General features: G+C 41.5%; 1 protein-coding gene across 9 annotated transcripts in view; it reads right to left on the bottom strand.

Moving 5' to 3' along the window:
- The window catches only part of LOC109904218 (apoptosis-stimulating of p53 protein 1), a 47,405-nt gene that overhangs the window by 11,327 nt on the left and 20,918 nt on the right, over nt 1-15,160 (bottom strand). For 2 of the 9 annotated variants that reach the window (XM_031787970.1, XM_031787971.1), the window contains exons 1-5: nt 9,229-9,822; nt 4,821-4,922; nt 2,048-2,222; nt 1,269-1,462; nt 667-807 (exon numbers count right to left, since the gene is read on the bottom strand). In XM_031787970.1, the coding sequence (XP_031643830.1) occupies nt 667-807; nt 1,269-1,462; nt 2,048-2,222; nt 4,821-4,922; nt 9,229-9,330 (714 nt within the window). In that variant the 5' untranslated portion in view covers nt 9,331-9,822. Of the gene's footprint in view, nt 1-666; nt 808-1,268; nt 1,511-2,047; nt 2,223-3,264; nt 3,553-4,820; nt 4,923-9,228; nt 9,827-15,160 lie in introns of those variants that run through there. The other 7 variants (XM_031787964.1, XM_031787965.1, XM_031787969.1 and 4 more) reach the window with 7 other exon arrangements.

Genomic DNA, 15,160 nt, shown 5'->3' with positions numbered 1-15,160 from the left:
TTGCTAGGTAAAGCTCCGCCTTATCTCAGCTCACTGGTCACCATAGCAACACCCACCCGTAGCATGCAAGCCAACACCTCCTTTGGCCGCTTTTCCTTCCAGTTCTTTGCTGCCAATGACTGGAACAAATTGCAAAAATCACTGAAGTTGGAGACTTATATCTCCCTCACTAACTTTAAGCGTCAGCTGTCAGAGAAGCTTACTGATCGCTGCAGCTGTACACAGGAAATCTGTAAATAGCCCATCCAACCAACTACCTACCTCATCCCCATATTTGTTTTTGTTTTTCTGCTCTTTTGCACACCAGTATTTCTACTTGCACATCCTCATCTGCACATATATCACTCCAGTGTAAATTGCTAAATTGTAATCACTTCGCCACTATTGGCCTATTTATTGTCTTACCTCCTTACTTCATTTGCACACACTGTATACAGATTTTTCTATTGTGTTATTGACTGTACGTTTGTTTATCCCATGTGTAACTCTCTGTTGTTGTTTTTGCCACACTGCTTTGCTTTATCTTGGCCAGGTCGCAGTTGTAAATGATAACTTTTTCTTAACTGGCCTACCTGGTTAAATAAAGGTGAAATCAAAGATAGAAGCTTCCCAGAGATACTCAATCTGAGAGTTTCTTCCTGTGGGGTTGATCTCTTTTTGACGTGCCTCTGTTTTTTTCTTGTGCAGGCGCTCGCGAAGGTCCCCAATGCGCTTGTCCATCATAGTCACCTCCGTGTTGCGCTTATTCAACAGCTCCTTGTTCTGCTGCAGCCTGCCACTATGCTCCGTGTTCAGCTTGTTACGCACCTGACCGAGACACAGAGGGAACATGGAACAGAATGGCTGTGAGTCACACCAGGAGGCAGATGGATGGGCAACGTGCACCCTGTCCTGTCTCTGTTTAACCATGCCCTGGCAGGATGAGGAATGGAGAGACAAAGCTGCACATCTATTATGTCAGCGTCGCAAATATCCTTCAGAATGAAAATGTCAGCCTGACTCATCTAATCTCCTCTCCTTCACATCTGCTCTGCAGCTGGATGACATCTGGAACTTCCTAACAAAATGTGAATCTGAAGTGCCATTTTATAGTGTCATTGCTTGTTGTATTACGTCAAAATAAATGTCACGTCAAGCTTTCTCTCTGATGACATGTACAGTCGTTCTGAGCAGACAGTGTATATGATACAGTGTACATTATGCAGTAGTACCCAAAACATAGTTTTAGAACAGCCGAAGCAAGCATGCATTTTCTTCAGGAAATGTACCTGTAGTTCCTGGTAGAGTTTGCGTAGCTCCAGAGCGGCGGTGCCAGTGAGAGGTCCTCCTAGGGGCTGCAGGCCGTTGAGACGTCCCCTCCTCAGGTCCTCAAGCTGCTGGTTGAGTTGGTCCACCTTCACCACAGCTGACTGCAGCTCTGCCTGCTTCTCCTGGAACTGCCCACTCACATGCTGGATCTCCGCTGCATGAGGAGAGGAGAGGAGACGCAGTACACTGAGATACGGACTACCTGTATGTTTGAGTGTGTTGGGAGAAATGAAAACATAGATGTTTCAAGTCTGATGGTGTATGAGAGAAGAGTGAATAGAGTGCATTGGAAAGTTGTGGACTGGATGGACAACTTTCTCCTGAGTACCAGTATCAGAATGTGTCAGACAGGGTGCAGCATTGGACGTTATACAGGACAGGACTACACCCTGCTACAGTATGAACATAGGGACTTTAAGGCACCCAGACACACCCAGTTCCAGACCACAACATGGGGAGGGTCAGATTCCATGGCTCACTGACAGAACTAGGGAAAGAGATGACATCATGGACAGCTGAATGGGGCCTAGATTCCACCATGCTGGGGTTCTCCGTCAGAAGAGGCTGGTGAGAGGAGCTATAGGAGAACAGGCTCATTGTAACGGCTGGAATGGAATGAATGGAACGGTATCAAACTCCGTTCCATCTATTCCATTCCAGCCATTACAATGAGCCTGTTATCCTATAGCTCCTCCCACCAGGAGGAGTGTGCGTTTGCATCCTGCATCACATGGCTTACACAGGTTGCCATTGATGAGCTTGCTGTAGTCCACCTGGCCCCTCATGGCACGGATCTTCTTTAGTTTGGCCTCCTGACTCTCCACTCGCTCCATCAACCTCTGTAGCTTCTCAGCCTCTGACACCGTCTGGCCCTGTCTGTGGTCTTGCTGCTGCAGGTACCTCAGACGCTGCTCCTAAAAGGAGATGAGGGGAAAGGAGGAGAGGACAGAGAGAGGACAGGACAGAGAGAGAGGACAGAGAGAGGGCAGAGAGAGGACAGAGAGAGAGGACAGATAAAGAGGACAGGAGAGCAGAGGGTTGGGTTGGAGGAACAGAAGGGAACAATGAGTTACAGATGTGGGGAGGGAAAAGCATTCCTCCACTTCATTCAAGCACAGTGCAATGACGGATAAAATTACACACACACACACACACACACACACACACACCCCTCAGTTCGACAGAAGAGAGTTGAAAGGAACAAAAGATGAAGAGGAATGAGAAGTTAAAGGAAAAAGAAGGTAATAAAAGGATTGAGAAAAGAGGGAGCAAGAGACACACATTAAATACAATCCTATTCAGCTAACACAGTAGGCCTCAACACACCAGCTCGCAGAGAAGAGAGAATACATCCCAAAAAAGTATCTTATCACAATAGGAAAAGGGCTTTGCCAATACATGTTTTTTACAACACAAAAAATACCAGCCTTGCAAAGAATACTCACATACATAGACAATCTAAATAAGCGGAAGTGAATCCATACATATCAAATACACACAAGTGGTGGAGTAAGAGAATGAAGGAAAAAGGAATCAGAATGTGAATGAGAGTGAATGAAAGGGATTGCAAGACTATGTGGTGCTGACAAGCATTTTCAGTTCTGCTCTAGAATGAGCAAACACAGTACAGGCTCAGACAGAGAGAGTAGGACAGGGAGTGTTGACTAAACACAATATACTGTTAATAGAAGGAGAGAGGTAACCCCTCAATACAAACTCACAGCTAATCACACACATTAATACACATCGCTAATACACTGAACAAATATGACTCACTTAAACGCTGTGTAGCTTATACAGTCAATCTACACTGAGCCTCTAGGAGTCCACTTCATCACCATTATTACCCTAATCATTACAATCATCCACAGAGTAAGGCATCATGGCTTCTCAAAGACCAGAAAACATTGGAACATTTGCAGTGTTCTTTCAGCCCCATCATAAAATCATATTTACCTTCAGAATGAGAAGTATCAGTCAAAACCTAACCCACAACCGGATCCAAACTCCTTGTAAAGGAAATGTGATGATCAATGAAACACAAAAGAATATGTGACAAGATGTCCCCTTGATGTCATGACACACGTAAATGCTTTCCTGGTGCTAAATTAGCGTTTCCAGTATGTTCTGACTTAGATATTCCTGGGAAGTGACCAGTGCGCTGGGTGTGGTAAAATACTGTTCAACCCTCTAGGTTCCTCTCCGTCTTCTCCCCTCCTTGAGACAACACACTTCCTTCTCAGCTGCTGGCTGCTCACTGCTGACCTAATTTCCTGCAGGACATCTAGTCCCTTCCTGTTGTTGTCCCTGGCAACGCACGCTGCCAACTCCCACAATGACCGCACTAACCTTAGTAACCATGACCTTGTACCTAGATCATGACTGAACCCATCCTCACATACAAGCTGATCTAGGAACTGCTTGTTGTGTTTAAATGACCACAGAGACCACAACAAGCTGCCCACAGCACATGTGACCAGATCAACCACAGACCATGTGAACTATATCCCATTCCATCAACCAATCAAAGAGCAAGCAGAAGCAGATACATAGTGGCCAGTAAAACCTCCTTAGAAGGAGGAAACCTAGAGGAACCAGGTTCATCCACTCTTCCCCCTGTCTGAGACCCCAGTAAATCATCTCCCCAGTCCTCCCCATTCTGGCCGGTTACCTATAGAGGGAATAGAGTGCCATGTCAAATGGATCCCTGGTGACATATAGGAGCCAGCTATATGGCCCAGCCCAGACAGTGGAAGCTGAGGATCCATCTATAGATCTATAACATATAGACTTGCTCTCTGACCCGGTGCCTGTCCCCCAGCCCACTGAAAGCTGAGGATCTATATATTACATAACTATATAACTATTGGGCGGCAGGAAGCCTAGTGGTTAGAGCGTTGGGCCAGTAACCGAAAGGTTGCCAGATCGAAATCCCCAAGCTGACAAGGTAAAGATCTGTCGTTCTGACCCCTGAACAAGGCAGTTAACCCACTGTTCCTAGGCCGTCATTGTAAATAACAATTTGTTCTTAATGGACTAGTTAAATACAAAAATATATAGATGAGCCTTCTGACCCACATGTTGACTGGCTGGAGCCCACAGAGAGAGAGGCTGAAACCTGAGCCAATCCAGAAAAACTGTCTGTGACCAATCAGAATGATTTACACTCTGGACACTCAAACGGCACCGATCCCATAACAGAACGGGGCCACGTTCAGTAGGCACCAATTGGATGAAAAAGGGACTGAAATAAAAAAGGGACTACCCCGGACTTGTCCAATGAGAAAAGCTTTAAAACATTTTGCTATGGCGTGCTCTAATTGACAACACAGCCACTCAACTCAGAGGGTAAAAACTTTGAGCTTGGCCAGAAATCTCAGAGGTGTAGACACCAGTGGGTTTTCTGAATGCGAGGTCAATATGGTTTGCGGTATTGCGGTTGGAAAAGAGATTTATCACAGAGAGGTCAATAATGATGTTAATGGTTTATATTATTGTCTGTGTTCTAGTACCTTGGCAACCAGCATCTGCTGTTGGGTCTCGATCTGTTGCTGTTGCCGTGTGGCCATCTCCTGCAGCTCCGACAGAGTCAGCTCCACGCAAGGGTTCCCCACCTACACACACACATGAGACAAACAGAGAGATGGCCCACATTTTGAGCGTGTTACAGAGTTACAGAGACTGGTGTAGGCAGCAGGAGATCTAAATAACAACATTCAACAAAGAGAACATACCTGTCTTATGGAAGACAAGTCTCTATAACATCAAAAAAGCAAAAGCAGAACTGTCCTCTTTGATGTAAAGTTAGAGGACTCATACAGTAGTTTTGTGACATAAAAAATTAATATCAAACAGAATATCATATACATTTTATTATCAACCAGTATGCTCATGACATTTAAAGGTTTTCTGCTGACCCATAATGCTGAGTGCAGGGTGTGTGCCACACAAAGCTATCAAAAACAATAAGGCGATTCCACGCCAGGACAGGGTAAAAATTATTTGTTCTGGCAATTTTCACATAAAATATTCATTGGGAGGAAGGATGTTTGACATGCTTTTTCCATTTGTATCACAAACAATTTAGGAGAAAATTACAATGAAAGTGGCCATTTTAGGCCCTTTTTAGACCTACTGTATATATGTCTCCTGTAAGACCCTGTGATCTGTACATGATACAGACATCATCTTGGTGTCATTATACTCCTTATAGTGTGCTCTAACATATGAAGTATGTCTAGATTCTGAATTTTTTAAATAATAAAATCAAATCACATTTATTCAACATTACAAATATTACTAAGAATATCTCAAAAGTACCCTTTTTGATTTAGCTTATTTTTAGACATATTGTTTGGAACAATATATTTTTAATTACATTATCCATTTCGTACATAGCAATTTACGTTATAGGTCAGGGTTCACCAACTGGCGTCCCGTGGGCCGAATTTGGTCCAGCAGTGATTACATTTGCACCCCCAAGTTTTCAGAGCTAAAAAAACTAATTAGCTCCAAGTGACTTTATTTTTTGGAAATCTGTTAAAGTATTTCCACACATAATAGAGCGATATAACATTAAGAACACCTGCTCTTTCCATGACATAGACTTTAAGCCTTGAGACTTGGATTGTGTATGTTTGACATTCAGAGCATGAATGGGAATGACAAAAGATTTAACTGCCTTTGAATGGGATATGGTAGTAGGTGCCAGGCGCACCGGTTTGTGTCAAGAACTGCAACACTGATGGGTTTTTCATGCTCAACCGTTTCCCATGTGTATCAAGAATGGTCCAGCACTCAAAGGAGATTCAGCCAACCTGTGGGAAGCATTAGAGTCAGCATGGGCCAGCATCCCTGTGGAACTCATGACACCTTGTAATGCCCAGACGAATTAAGGCTGTTCTGAGGGCAAAAGGGGGTGCAACTCAATATTAGGAAAATGTTGATTTACGAGCCTAATGTTTATACACTCAGTGTATGTGATCGTATACAAATGTAAGGAAGGTTTGAAATGATTATGCTTTAGTCAAATATTATACCTGTTTGAGCTTCTTGCGGTCACATCGGCCCATGGCTGAATCTAGTTGATGATCACGGTTGTTAGGTCATTAACCAATCACAGCCCTCATTTAGGATTGCACATTCAGCAAATTGCAAGCAGAGGGAGTTCCCTTTTAATTCATTTTCCCATTCACTGTGTTGGTGGTTCTCCTAAAATTGCTCATAATTAGCAGAGCACACTCTGTAAATGTGATGAACTTGTAGAGTATATTGTTCCAAACAATAGGTCTTAAAGCTGAGATCCATGAAAGGTGAAACAGCACCACTGGTCACCCCAGGTGCATTTGTTGTTGTTTTTTGAAAAGTAGGAGATGAGCATCCAGCAACGTAATAAAAGAATATTGCAGTACTCTGCTGTTCTATCGCACGTGCAATGACGTCCGAGGTAAAAACATCTTTGTTGTTGTAATTTCACCAAACAGATGTGGCAGTTTGACCACATCGGGTTTCAACTTTAAAATTAACAAAGAGGGTACTTTTGAGATACTTAGATTTACAGTACCAGTCAAAAGTTTGGACAAACCTACTCATTTAAGGATTTCTTTATTTTTACATTGTAGAATAATAGTGAAGACTACCACAGCATTCTGCATTGATACGCCATCCCATCTGGTTTGTGGGACTATCATTTGTTTTTCAACAGGACAATGATCCAAAACACACCTCCAGGCCGTGTAAGGGCTATTTGACCAAGAAGGAGAGTGATGGAGTGCTGCATCAGATGACCTGGTCTCCACAATCACCTGACCTCAACCCAATTGAGATGGTTTGGGATGAGTTGGACCACAGAGTTAAGGAAAAGCAGCCAACAAGTGCTCAGCATATGTGGGAACTCTTTCAAGACTGTTGGAAAACGATTATAGGTGAAGCTGGTTGAGAGAATGCCAAGAGTGTGCAAAGCTGTCATCAAGGCAAAGGGTGGCTACTTTGTAGAATCTCAAATATAAAACATATTTTGGTTACTACATGATTCCATGTGTAATTTTATAGTTTTGATGTCTTCACTATTATTCTACAATATAGAAAATAGTTTAAAATAATAATACAATTTTAAAAACTTGAATGGGTAGGTGTCCAAAATTTTGACTGGTACTGTGTGTTGAATAAATATTTATTTTGTTTTATTTCAGAATCTAGACATAGTACATATTTGAGAGCACACTATAAGGAGCATAATGACACCAAGATGATGTCTATAGCATGTACGGTTCACAGATCATAAGGTCTTACAGGAGGCATGTACATAACAAATATTTGTCATAGAAATGTTAAAATAATTTAAAAAATCCTTCCCATTCTTTTTTTTAACCTTTATTTAACTAGGCAAGTCAGTTAAGAACAAATTCTTATTTTCAATGACAGCCTAGGAACAATGGGTTAACTGCCTTGTTCAGGGGCAGAACAACATATTTTTACCTTGTCAGCTCGGGGTTCGATCTTGCAACCTTCCGATTACTAGTTCAAAGCTCTAACCACTAGGCTACCTGCCCCCCTCAAAGAAGTTTCTATGTGAATATTGACAGAATAATCTGAGATACCAAAACTATTTTTGGGCTGTCTTGGCGTGGAATCGCCAAATAATGCTGTTTTTTTTTAAAGAAAAAAACTAAACAATTCTCAGTGCACGCAAGCATGCTCACATCACACGGTGCTCACACACCAACAATCTTCATTGGACCACTAGGAAATGTCTGTTTGCCTGAACAGGAAGCTTTTAGTCCTGCCATGTCCTGTGATTGTGTGTAGTCACTGATTAACAAACACAATACTCAGTGTGTGTGTGTGTATGTGTGTGTGTGTGTAAAAATGAGAGGTTCCTCTAAGTGGTCCATTCAGTCATGCATCAGTCAACGGAACTGTCAAGTGTTGCCTGTCACATCAAGAGTTCCTGGAATACATGACAATACAATTCAACAGTGGAACGTTGTATCCATCCCCAGAAGGATAGAATGAGTACTACACTGAACATTATAGACTAGTGGGCCTATGGGCAGAGTTGCCCTCATTCAGAAACAAATTCTCCTCATCAGTCAAATGGGGTTTGAAAAGACCACTGAAAGCAGGCTTGGTTGCATTTTAACAGAGCTGTAGAGTAGCTTTAACTGACATAGCTGCAAACAGACGTTAGGCTTTGATGATATCAGTACTGCTGTTCTAAGTACTTGCTGTCAGTCTTTTAACAGGTCTGTCAATGTCAGTTAAACAGCAGGAAAGCAGGAGTCAGTCTACCGCAAGGTTAGGGAAATGGTCAAAAAAAATGCTACAGTGCATTTCCATCACGTCAAACCATGACATAACTGCTGATATTAGAAAACAAGTGTAGGATCAGAATGCTGCATCACCCCTCATTCCATATGAAGGACCATGCCACTGTACTGTACCTACAATGTTTTATCTATGGGAATAGACATAGCTGCCGACAATAGCACTAAGTTTAAATCACATTACACATGAATGAGGAACCTAAGAATATATATGTAGGCTTTAATTAACAGAACATATCTTACACATTTCAATTGCACACAATAAATTAACAGCTATGACAATATTTCAATGCAAAAATCAGTGCCACTTCTATACAACATTCATTAAATTATGCAATTATGACATTGCATGATCATTAAAATCATGAAAAATGCCGATATTCAAACTATTCTCTTATTTGCTTTTTATTCAAGCCTTATGTTACATAACACATCATTTTCTACGCTCAGGATATATACAATGAAATGCTATACAAATCAATAACACCACATGGAAAGCCTTATAGGCAGAGACAACGATGTGACTGACCTGCACGGAGAAACTTCACACCATGACAAAACATCAAAGCTATTTCATTTAAATAGGTTTTATTACCTGGTGGGCGTCCCATGTAATTCTGCAAGATCGCGCCTTAATTTTGCTGCATTGTCCTTCAACTGTAAATTCCTGTACAGCCTCAACATGTTTCCACTCCATTTTTTCTAGCAAATAGTTCCTCTGCTAATGCAGAAAATGTAGCCGATTACGGCGCCACTGAATGACAGTGCACTGATTCCTATCAGAACTTTCGCACTTGTCCGATGCGTTGATTTACGAGTCTCTTCCTCTGGTTCGAGGAGCGCGGTTGGTTAGTCCCCTGCTGTCCCCGTTACAAGTGTTCGCACGCCGATCTACAAATCAGTAAACAGAGGGGGCGAGAGTCAACCGGATAGTTGTCCGATAACGGATCGTATTTGTCTTTCTCTGTATGTCCCAAATGTTTCTACAACAAATACCTCTATCTCAATATAAAAAAAATGTACGTAGGCTAAGAATATCTAAAACATGTAGCCGATCAAAAGCGCCCATTCTTCGTCGCTGACGTGACTTTGTGACAGCATACATTTTTCACCCCTGTGAGGGTTTTGTTCCAATTTGACGTGCCAGCAGTTCTTTCCACTACTCCCTATCTCCGCTGCTGGAGCCAGACTTGCAGGACAAGTACACCCCCTCCCTATTCCAAGCTCCTGCTGCCATAAAGTCCCTGCGCCACAGCTGTCTGGCAGACAGAATTCGGGACCCTCCGGATGCGCACAGGGATTTAGGGGAAACCTTGTATCATTCACAAGCTTTCATGCATCATATTCTAAAATTGCTGTGATCTCAGGAATAGGCACACTGATTACACTTCTAGCATGTACATTTAATTCTCAATAGAGCATCAGAGTCAAGGCTTTATCATTGTCCAAAAAGCAATTTCTCCAACTGCCAGGAGATGCGCGTTCGGGCGTTGGGTGAGGGACCAAAATTGGAATAAACTATTCAAATACTCAGCGACATCCAGTTATGAATAACCAATCGACTCTCACTATAGTCTCCAGACCCGACTGGCTTGCCTGTTGATACCTAGCACTACCTAGGTTGCTTGAAGGCGAAGCAAACGTAACTTTCCGAATTTACACGTTTAAAGGATATTGGCAGTATAGCAATCAATGGAACCATTGACCAGACTAGCGCACATTGAACAAATCTGATCGAACAAAGTGGATACTTGTCAAATCCATCATGATGTATGTATTGTAACAGACCAACAATCTGGTTACCAAAGCGGGAAAAAAAATATATTTAAATACAGTTGAAGTCGGAAGTTTACATACACTTAGGTGTGAGTCATTAAGACTCGTTTTTCAACCACCCCACAAATGTCTTGTTAATTAACAAACTATAGATTTGTCAAGTCGGTTAAGAAATCTACTTTGTGCATGAGACAAGTCATTGTTCCAACAATTGTTTACACACAGATTATTTCACTTATCATAAATGTACATACACTAAATTGACTGTGCCTTTAAACAGCTTGGAAAATTCCAGAAAATTATGATTCTGGTAGGCTAATTGACATAATTTGAGTCAATTGGAGGTATACCTGTGGATGTATTTCAAGGCCTACCTTCAAACTCAGTGCCTTTTTGCTTGACATCATGGGAATATCAAAAGAAATCAGCCAAGACCTCAGAAAATTATTCTGGACCTCCACAAGTCTGGTTCACCCTTGGGAGCAATTTCCAAACACCTGAAGGTACCACATTCATCTGTACAAACAACAGTACGCAAGTATAAACACCATGGGACAACGCAGCCACCATACTGCTCAGGAAGGAGACACGTTCTGTCTCCTAGAGATGAACGAACTTTGGTGCGAAAAGTGCAAATCAATCCCAGAACAGCAGCAAAGGACCTTGTGAAGATGCTGGAGGAAACAGGTACAGAAGTACAGTGCCTTGCGAAAGTATTCGGCCCCCTTGAACTTTGCGACCTTTTGCCACATTTCAGGCTTCAAACATAAAGATATAAAACTGTATTTTTTTGTGAAGAATCAACAACAAGTGGGACACAATCATGAAGTGGAACGACATTTATTGGATATTTCAAACTTTTTTAACAGATCAAAAACTGAAAAATTGGGCGTGCAAAATTATTCAGCCCCCTTAAGTTAATACTTTGTAGCGTCCCCTTTTTCTGCGATTACAGCTGTAAGTCGCTTGGGGTATGTCTCTATCAGTTTTGCACATCGAGAGACTGAATTTTTTTCCCATTCCTCCTTGCAAAACAGCTCGAGCTCAGTGAGGTTGGATGGAGAGCATTTGTGAACAGCAGTTTTCAGTTCTTTCCACAGATTCTCGATTGGATTCAGGTCTGGACTTTGACTTGGCCATTCTAACACCTGGATATGTTTATTTTTGAACCATTCCATTGTAGATTTTGCTTTATGTTTTGGATCATTGTCTTGTTGGAAGACAAATCTCCATCCCAGTCTCAGGTATTTTGCAGACTCCATCAGGTTTTCTTCCAGAATGGTCCTGTATTTGGCTCCATCCATCTTCCCATCAATTTTAACCATCTTCCCTGTCCCTGCTGAAGAAAAGCAGGCCCAAACCATGATGCTGCCACCACCATGTTTGACAGTGGGGATGGTGCGTTCAGGATGATGAGCTGTGTTGCTTTTACGCCAAACATAACGTTTTGCATTGTTGCCAAAAAGTTCCATTTTGGTTTCATCTGACCAGAGCACCTTCTTCCACATGTTTGGTGTGTCTCCCAGGTGGCTTGTGGCAAACTTTAAATGACACTTTTTATGGATATCTTTAAGAAATGGCTTTCTTCTTGCCACTCTTCCATAAAGGCCAGATTTGTGCAATATACAACTGATTGTTGTCCTATGGACAGAGTCTCCCACCTCAGTTGTAGATCTCTGCAGTTCATCCAGAGTGATCATGGGCCTCTTGGCTGCATCTCTGATCAGTCTTCTCCTTGTATGAGCTGAAAGTTTAGAGGGACGGCCAGGTCTTGGTAGATTTGCAGTGGTCTGATACTCCTTCCATTTCAATATTATCGCTTGCACAGTGCGCCTTGGGATGTTTAAAGCTTGGGAAATCTTTTTGTATCCAAATCCGGCTTTAAACTTCTTCACAACAGTATCTCGGACCTGCCTGGTGTGTTCCTTGTTCTTCATGATGCTCTCTGCGCTTTTAACGGACCTCTGAGACTATCACAGTGCAGGTGCATTTATACGGAGACTTGATTACACACAGGTGGATTGTATTTATCATCATTAGTCATTTAGGTCAACATTGGATCATTCAGAGATCCTCACTGAACTTCTGGAGAGAGTTTGCTGCACTGAAAGTAAAGGGGCTGAATAATTTTGCACGCCCAATTTTTCAGTTTTTGATTTGTTAAAAAAGTTTGAAATATCCAATAAATGTCATTCCACTTCATGATTGTGTCCCACTTGTTGTTGATTCTTCACAAAAAAATACAGTTTTATATCTTTATGTTTGAAGCCTGAAATGTGGCAAAAGGCCGCAAAGTTCAAGGGGGCCGAATACTTTCGCAAGGCACTGTATCTATATCCACAGTCAAACGAGTCCTATGTAGACATAACCTGAAAGGCCGCTCAGCAAGGAAGAAGCCACTGCTCCAAAACCGCGGAAAAGAACGTACTTTTTGGAAAAATGTCCTCTGGCCTGTAAAACAAAAATAGAACTGTTTGGCTATAATGACCATCCTTATGTTTGGAGGGAAAAGGGGGAGGTTTGCAAGCCAAAGAACACCATCCCAACCGTGAAGCACGGGGGTGGCATTATCATGTGTGTTTTGCTGCAGGAGGGACTGGTGCACTTCACAAAATAAATGGCATCATGAAAAGGAACATTATGTAGATATATTGAAGCAACATCTCAAGACATCAGTTAAAGTTAAAGCTTGGTCGCAAATGGGTCTTCCAAATGGACAATGACCCCAAGCAGATTTCCAAAGTTGTGGCAAAATGGCTTAAGGACAACAAAGTCAAGGTATTGGAGTGGCCATCATAAAGCCCTGACCTCAATCCTACAGAAAATTTGTGGGCAGAACTGAAAAAGCGTGTGCGAGCAAGGAGGCCTCCAAACCTGACTCAGTTACACCAGCTCTGTCAGGAGGAATGGGTCAAAATTCACCCAACTTATTGTGGGAAGCTACCTGAAACGTTTGACCCAAGTTAAGCTATTTAAAGGCAATGCTACCAAATACTAATTGAGTGTATGTAAACTTCTTACCCACTGGGAATGTGATGAAAGAAATAAAAGCTGAAATCATTCTCTCTACTATTATTCTAACATTTGACATTATTGAAATAAAAGTGGTGATCCTAACTGACCTAAGAAAGGGAATTTTTACTAGGATTAAATGTCAGGAATTGTGAAATACTGAGTTTAAATGTATTTGGCTAAGGTGTGTGTAAACTTCCAACTTCAACTGTATACTATAATGTAAATTTGCATAATTTCAAAATACATTTAATGTACATTTTGTTTTTTTTATTAGCATTTAAATATATTAAATACACTTAAAATGATCTAAATTTGTACTTAAGTATATTTTTTGTATATTAGATCAAGTTTGAAAATATAGTTCGAAAACACTTAAAGCACATTTGATGTACACTACTGTTCAAAAATTTGGAGTCACATTTTTGTCCATTAAAATAACATGAAATTGAACCGAAATACAGTGTAGACATTGTAGCTGGAAACTGCTGATTTTTTATGGAATATCTACAAAGGCCTACAGAGGCCCATTATCAGCAACAATCACTCCTGTGTTCCAATGGCAGGTCATGTTAGCTAATTGATCATTAGAAAACCCTTTTGCAATGAAGTTATCACAGCTGAAAGCTGTCGTGGTGATTAAAGAAGCAATAAAACTGTCCTTTAGTCTAGTTGAGTGTATGGAGCATCAGCATTTGTGGGTTCTATTACAGGCTCCAAATGGCCAGAAAATAACTTTCTGCTGAAACTCAGTCTATTCCATGTGAGAAATTGCCAAGAAACTGAAGATCTCGTACAACGCTGTGTACTACTCACTTCACAGAACAGTGCAACCGTCTCTAACCAGAATAGAAAGCGGAGTTGGAGGCCCCGATGCACAACTGAGCAAGAAGACAAGTACATTAGAGTGTCTAGTTTAATAAACAGACGCCTCACAAGTCATCAACTGGCAGCTTCATTAAATAGTACCTGCAAAACACCAGTCTCAATGTTAACAGTGAAGAGGCGACTCCGGGATGCTGGCCTTCTAGGCAGAGTTCCTCTGTCCAGTGTCTGTGTTCTTTTGCCCATCTTAATATTTTATTTTTATTGGCCAGTCTGAGATATGGCTTTTTCTTTGCAACTCTGCCTAGAAGGACAGTATCCCGGAGTCACCTCTTCACTGTTGACGTTGAGACTGGTGTTTTGCGGGTATTATTTAATGAAGCTGCCAGTTGAGGACTTGTGAGGCACTGTTTATCAAACTAGACACTCTAAATGTACTTGTCCTCTTGCTCAGTCATGCACCGGGGCCTTAAACAAAAGTGTGTTTGTGTTTCAAGTATACTTTTACAAATACACTTCTAAAAATGTACCACATCAGCTATTGTAATTAGCAATATACAGCTTACCTTGACTGACCAAGGAATCTTCTCAGCCAATGTTAACATGCTATTTCCAGTACATGGCAGTTGTTGCTGGAGCAGCAATATACAAGTAACCCTTGAGAACTGTGCAGCATTGGGATTTCACAATTTAGTTGTTCACATGAAGGTAATAAATGAACATTTCAATCAAATGTGCAATGTGTAATTAAAAAGTAAAACATTATTCAGTTTGAAAATGAAAACATTTGAATAAGTTAGATGTCAGAAACAATATATTATAAATCAAAACTTTAGCTGCAGAAAAGGATGCTGGGTAAGATGCAAATGTTGGTGTCAATGGTGGGTGTAGCTGGTGCATGGAAGTCAGGCACA

Source organism: Oncorhynchus kisutch, linkage group LG14, assembly GCF_002021735.2.
Source record: "Oncorhynchus kisutch isolate 150728-3 linkage group LG14, Okis_V2, whole genome shotgun sequence".
In the NCBI taxonomy this organism is placed as follows: Eukaryota; Metazoa; Chordata; class Actinopteri; order Salmoniformes; family Salmonidae; genus Oncorhynchus; species Oncorhynchus kisutch.
Note: the sequence above shows the minus strand (reverse complement) of the source record. Positions and strands in the feature narration are given on the sequence as shown.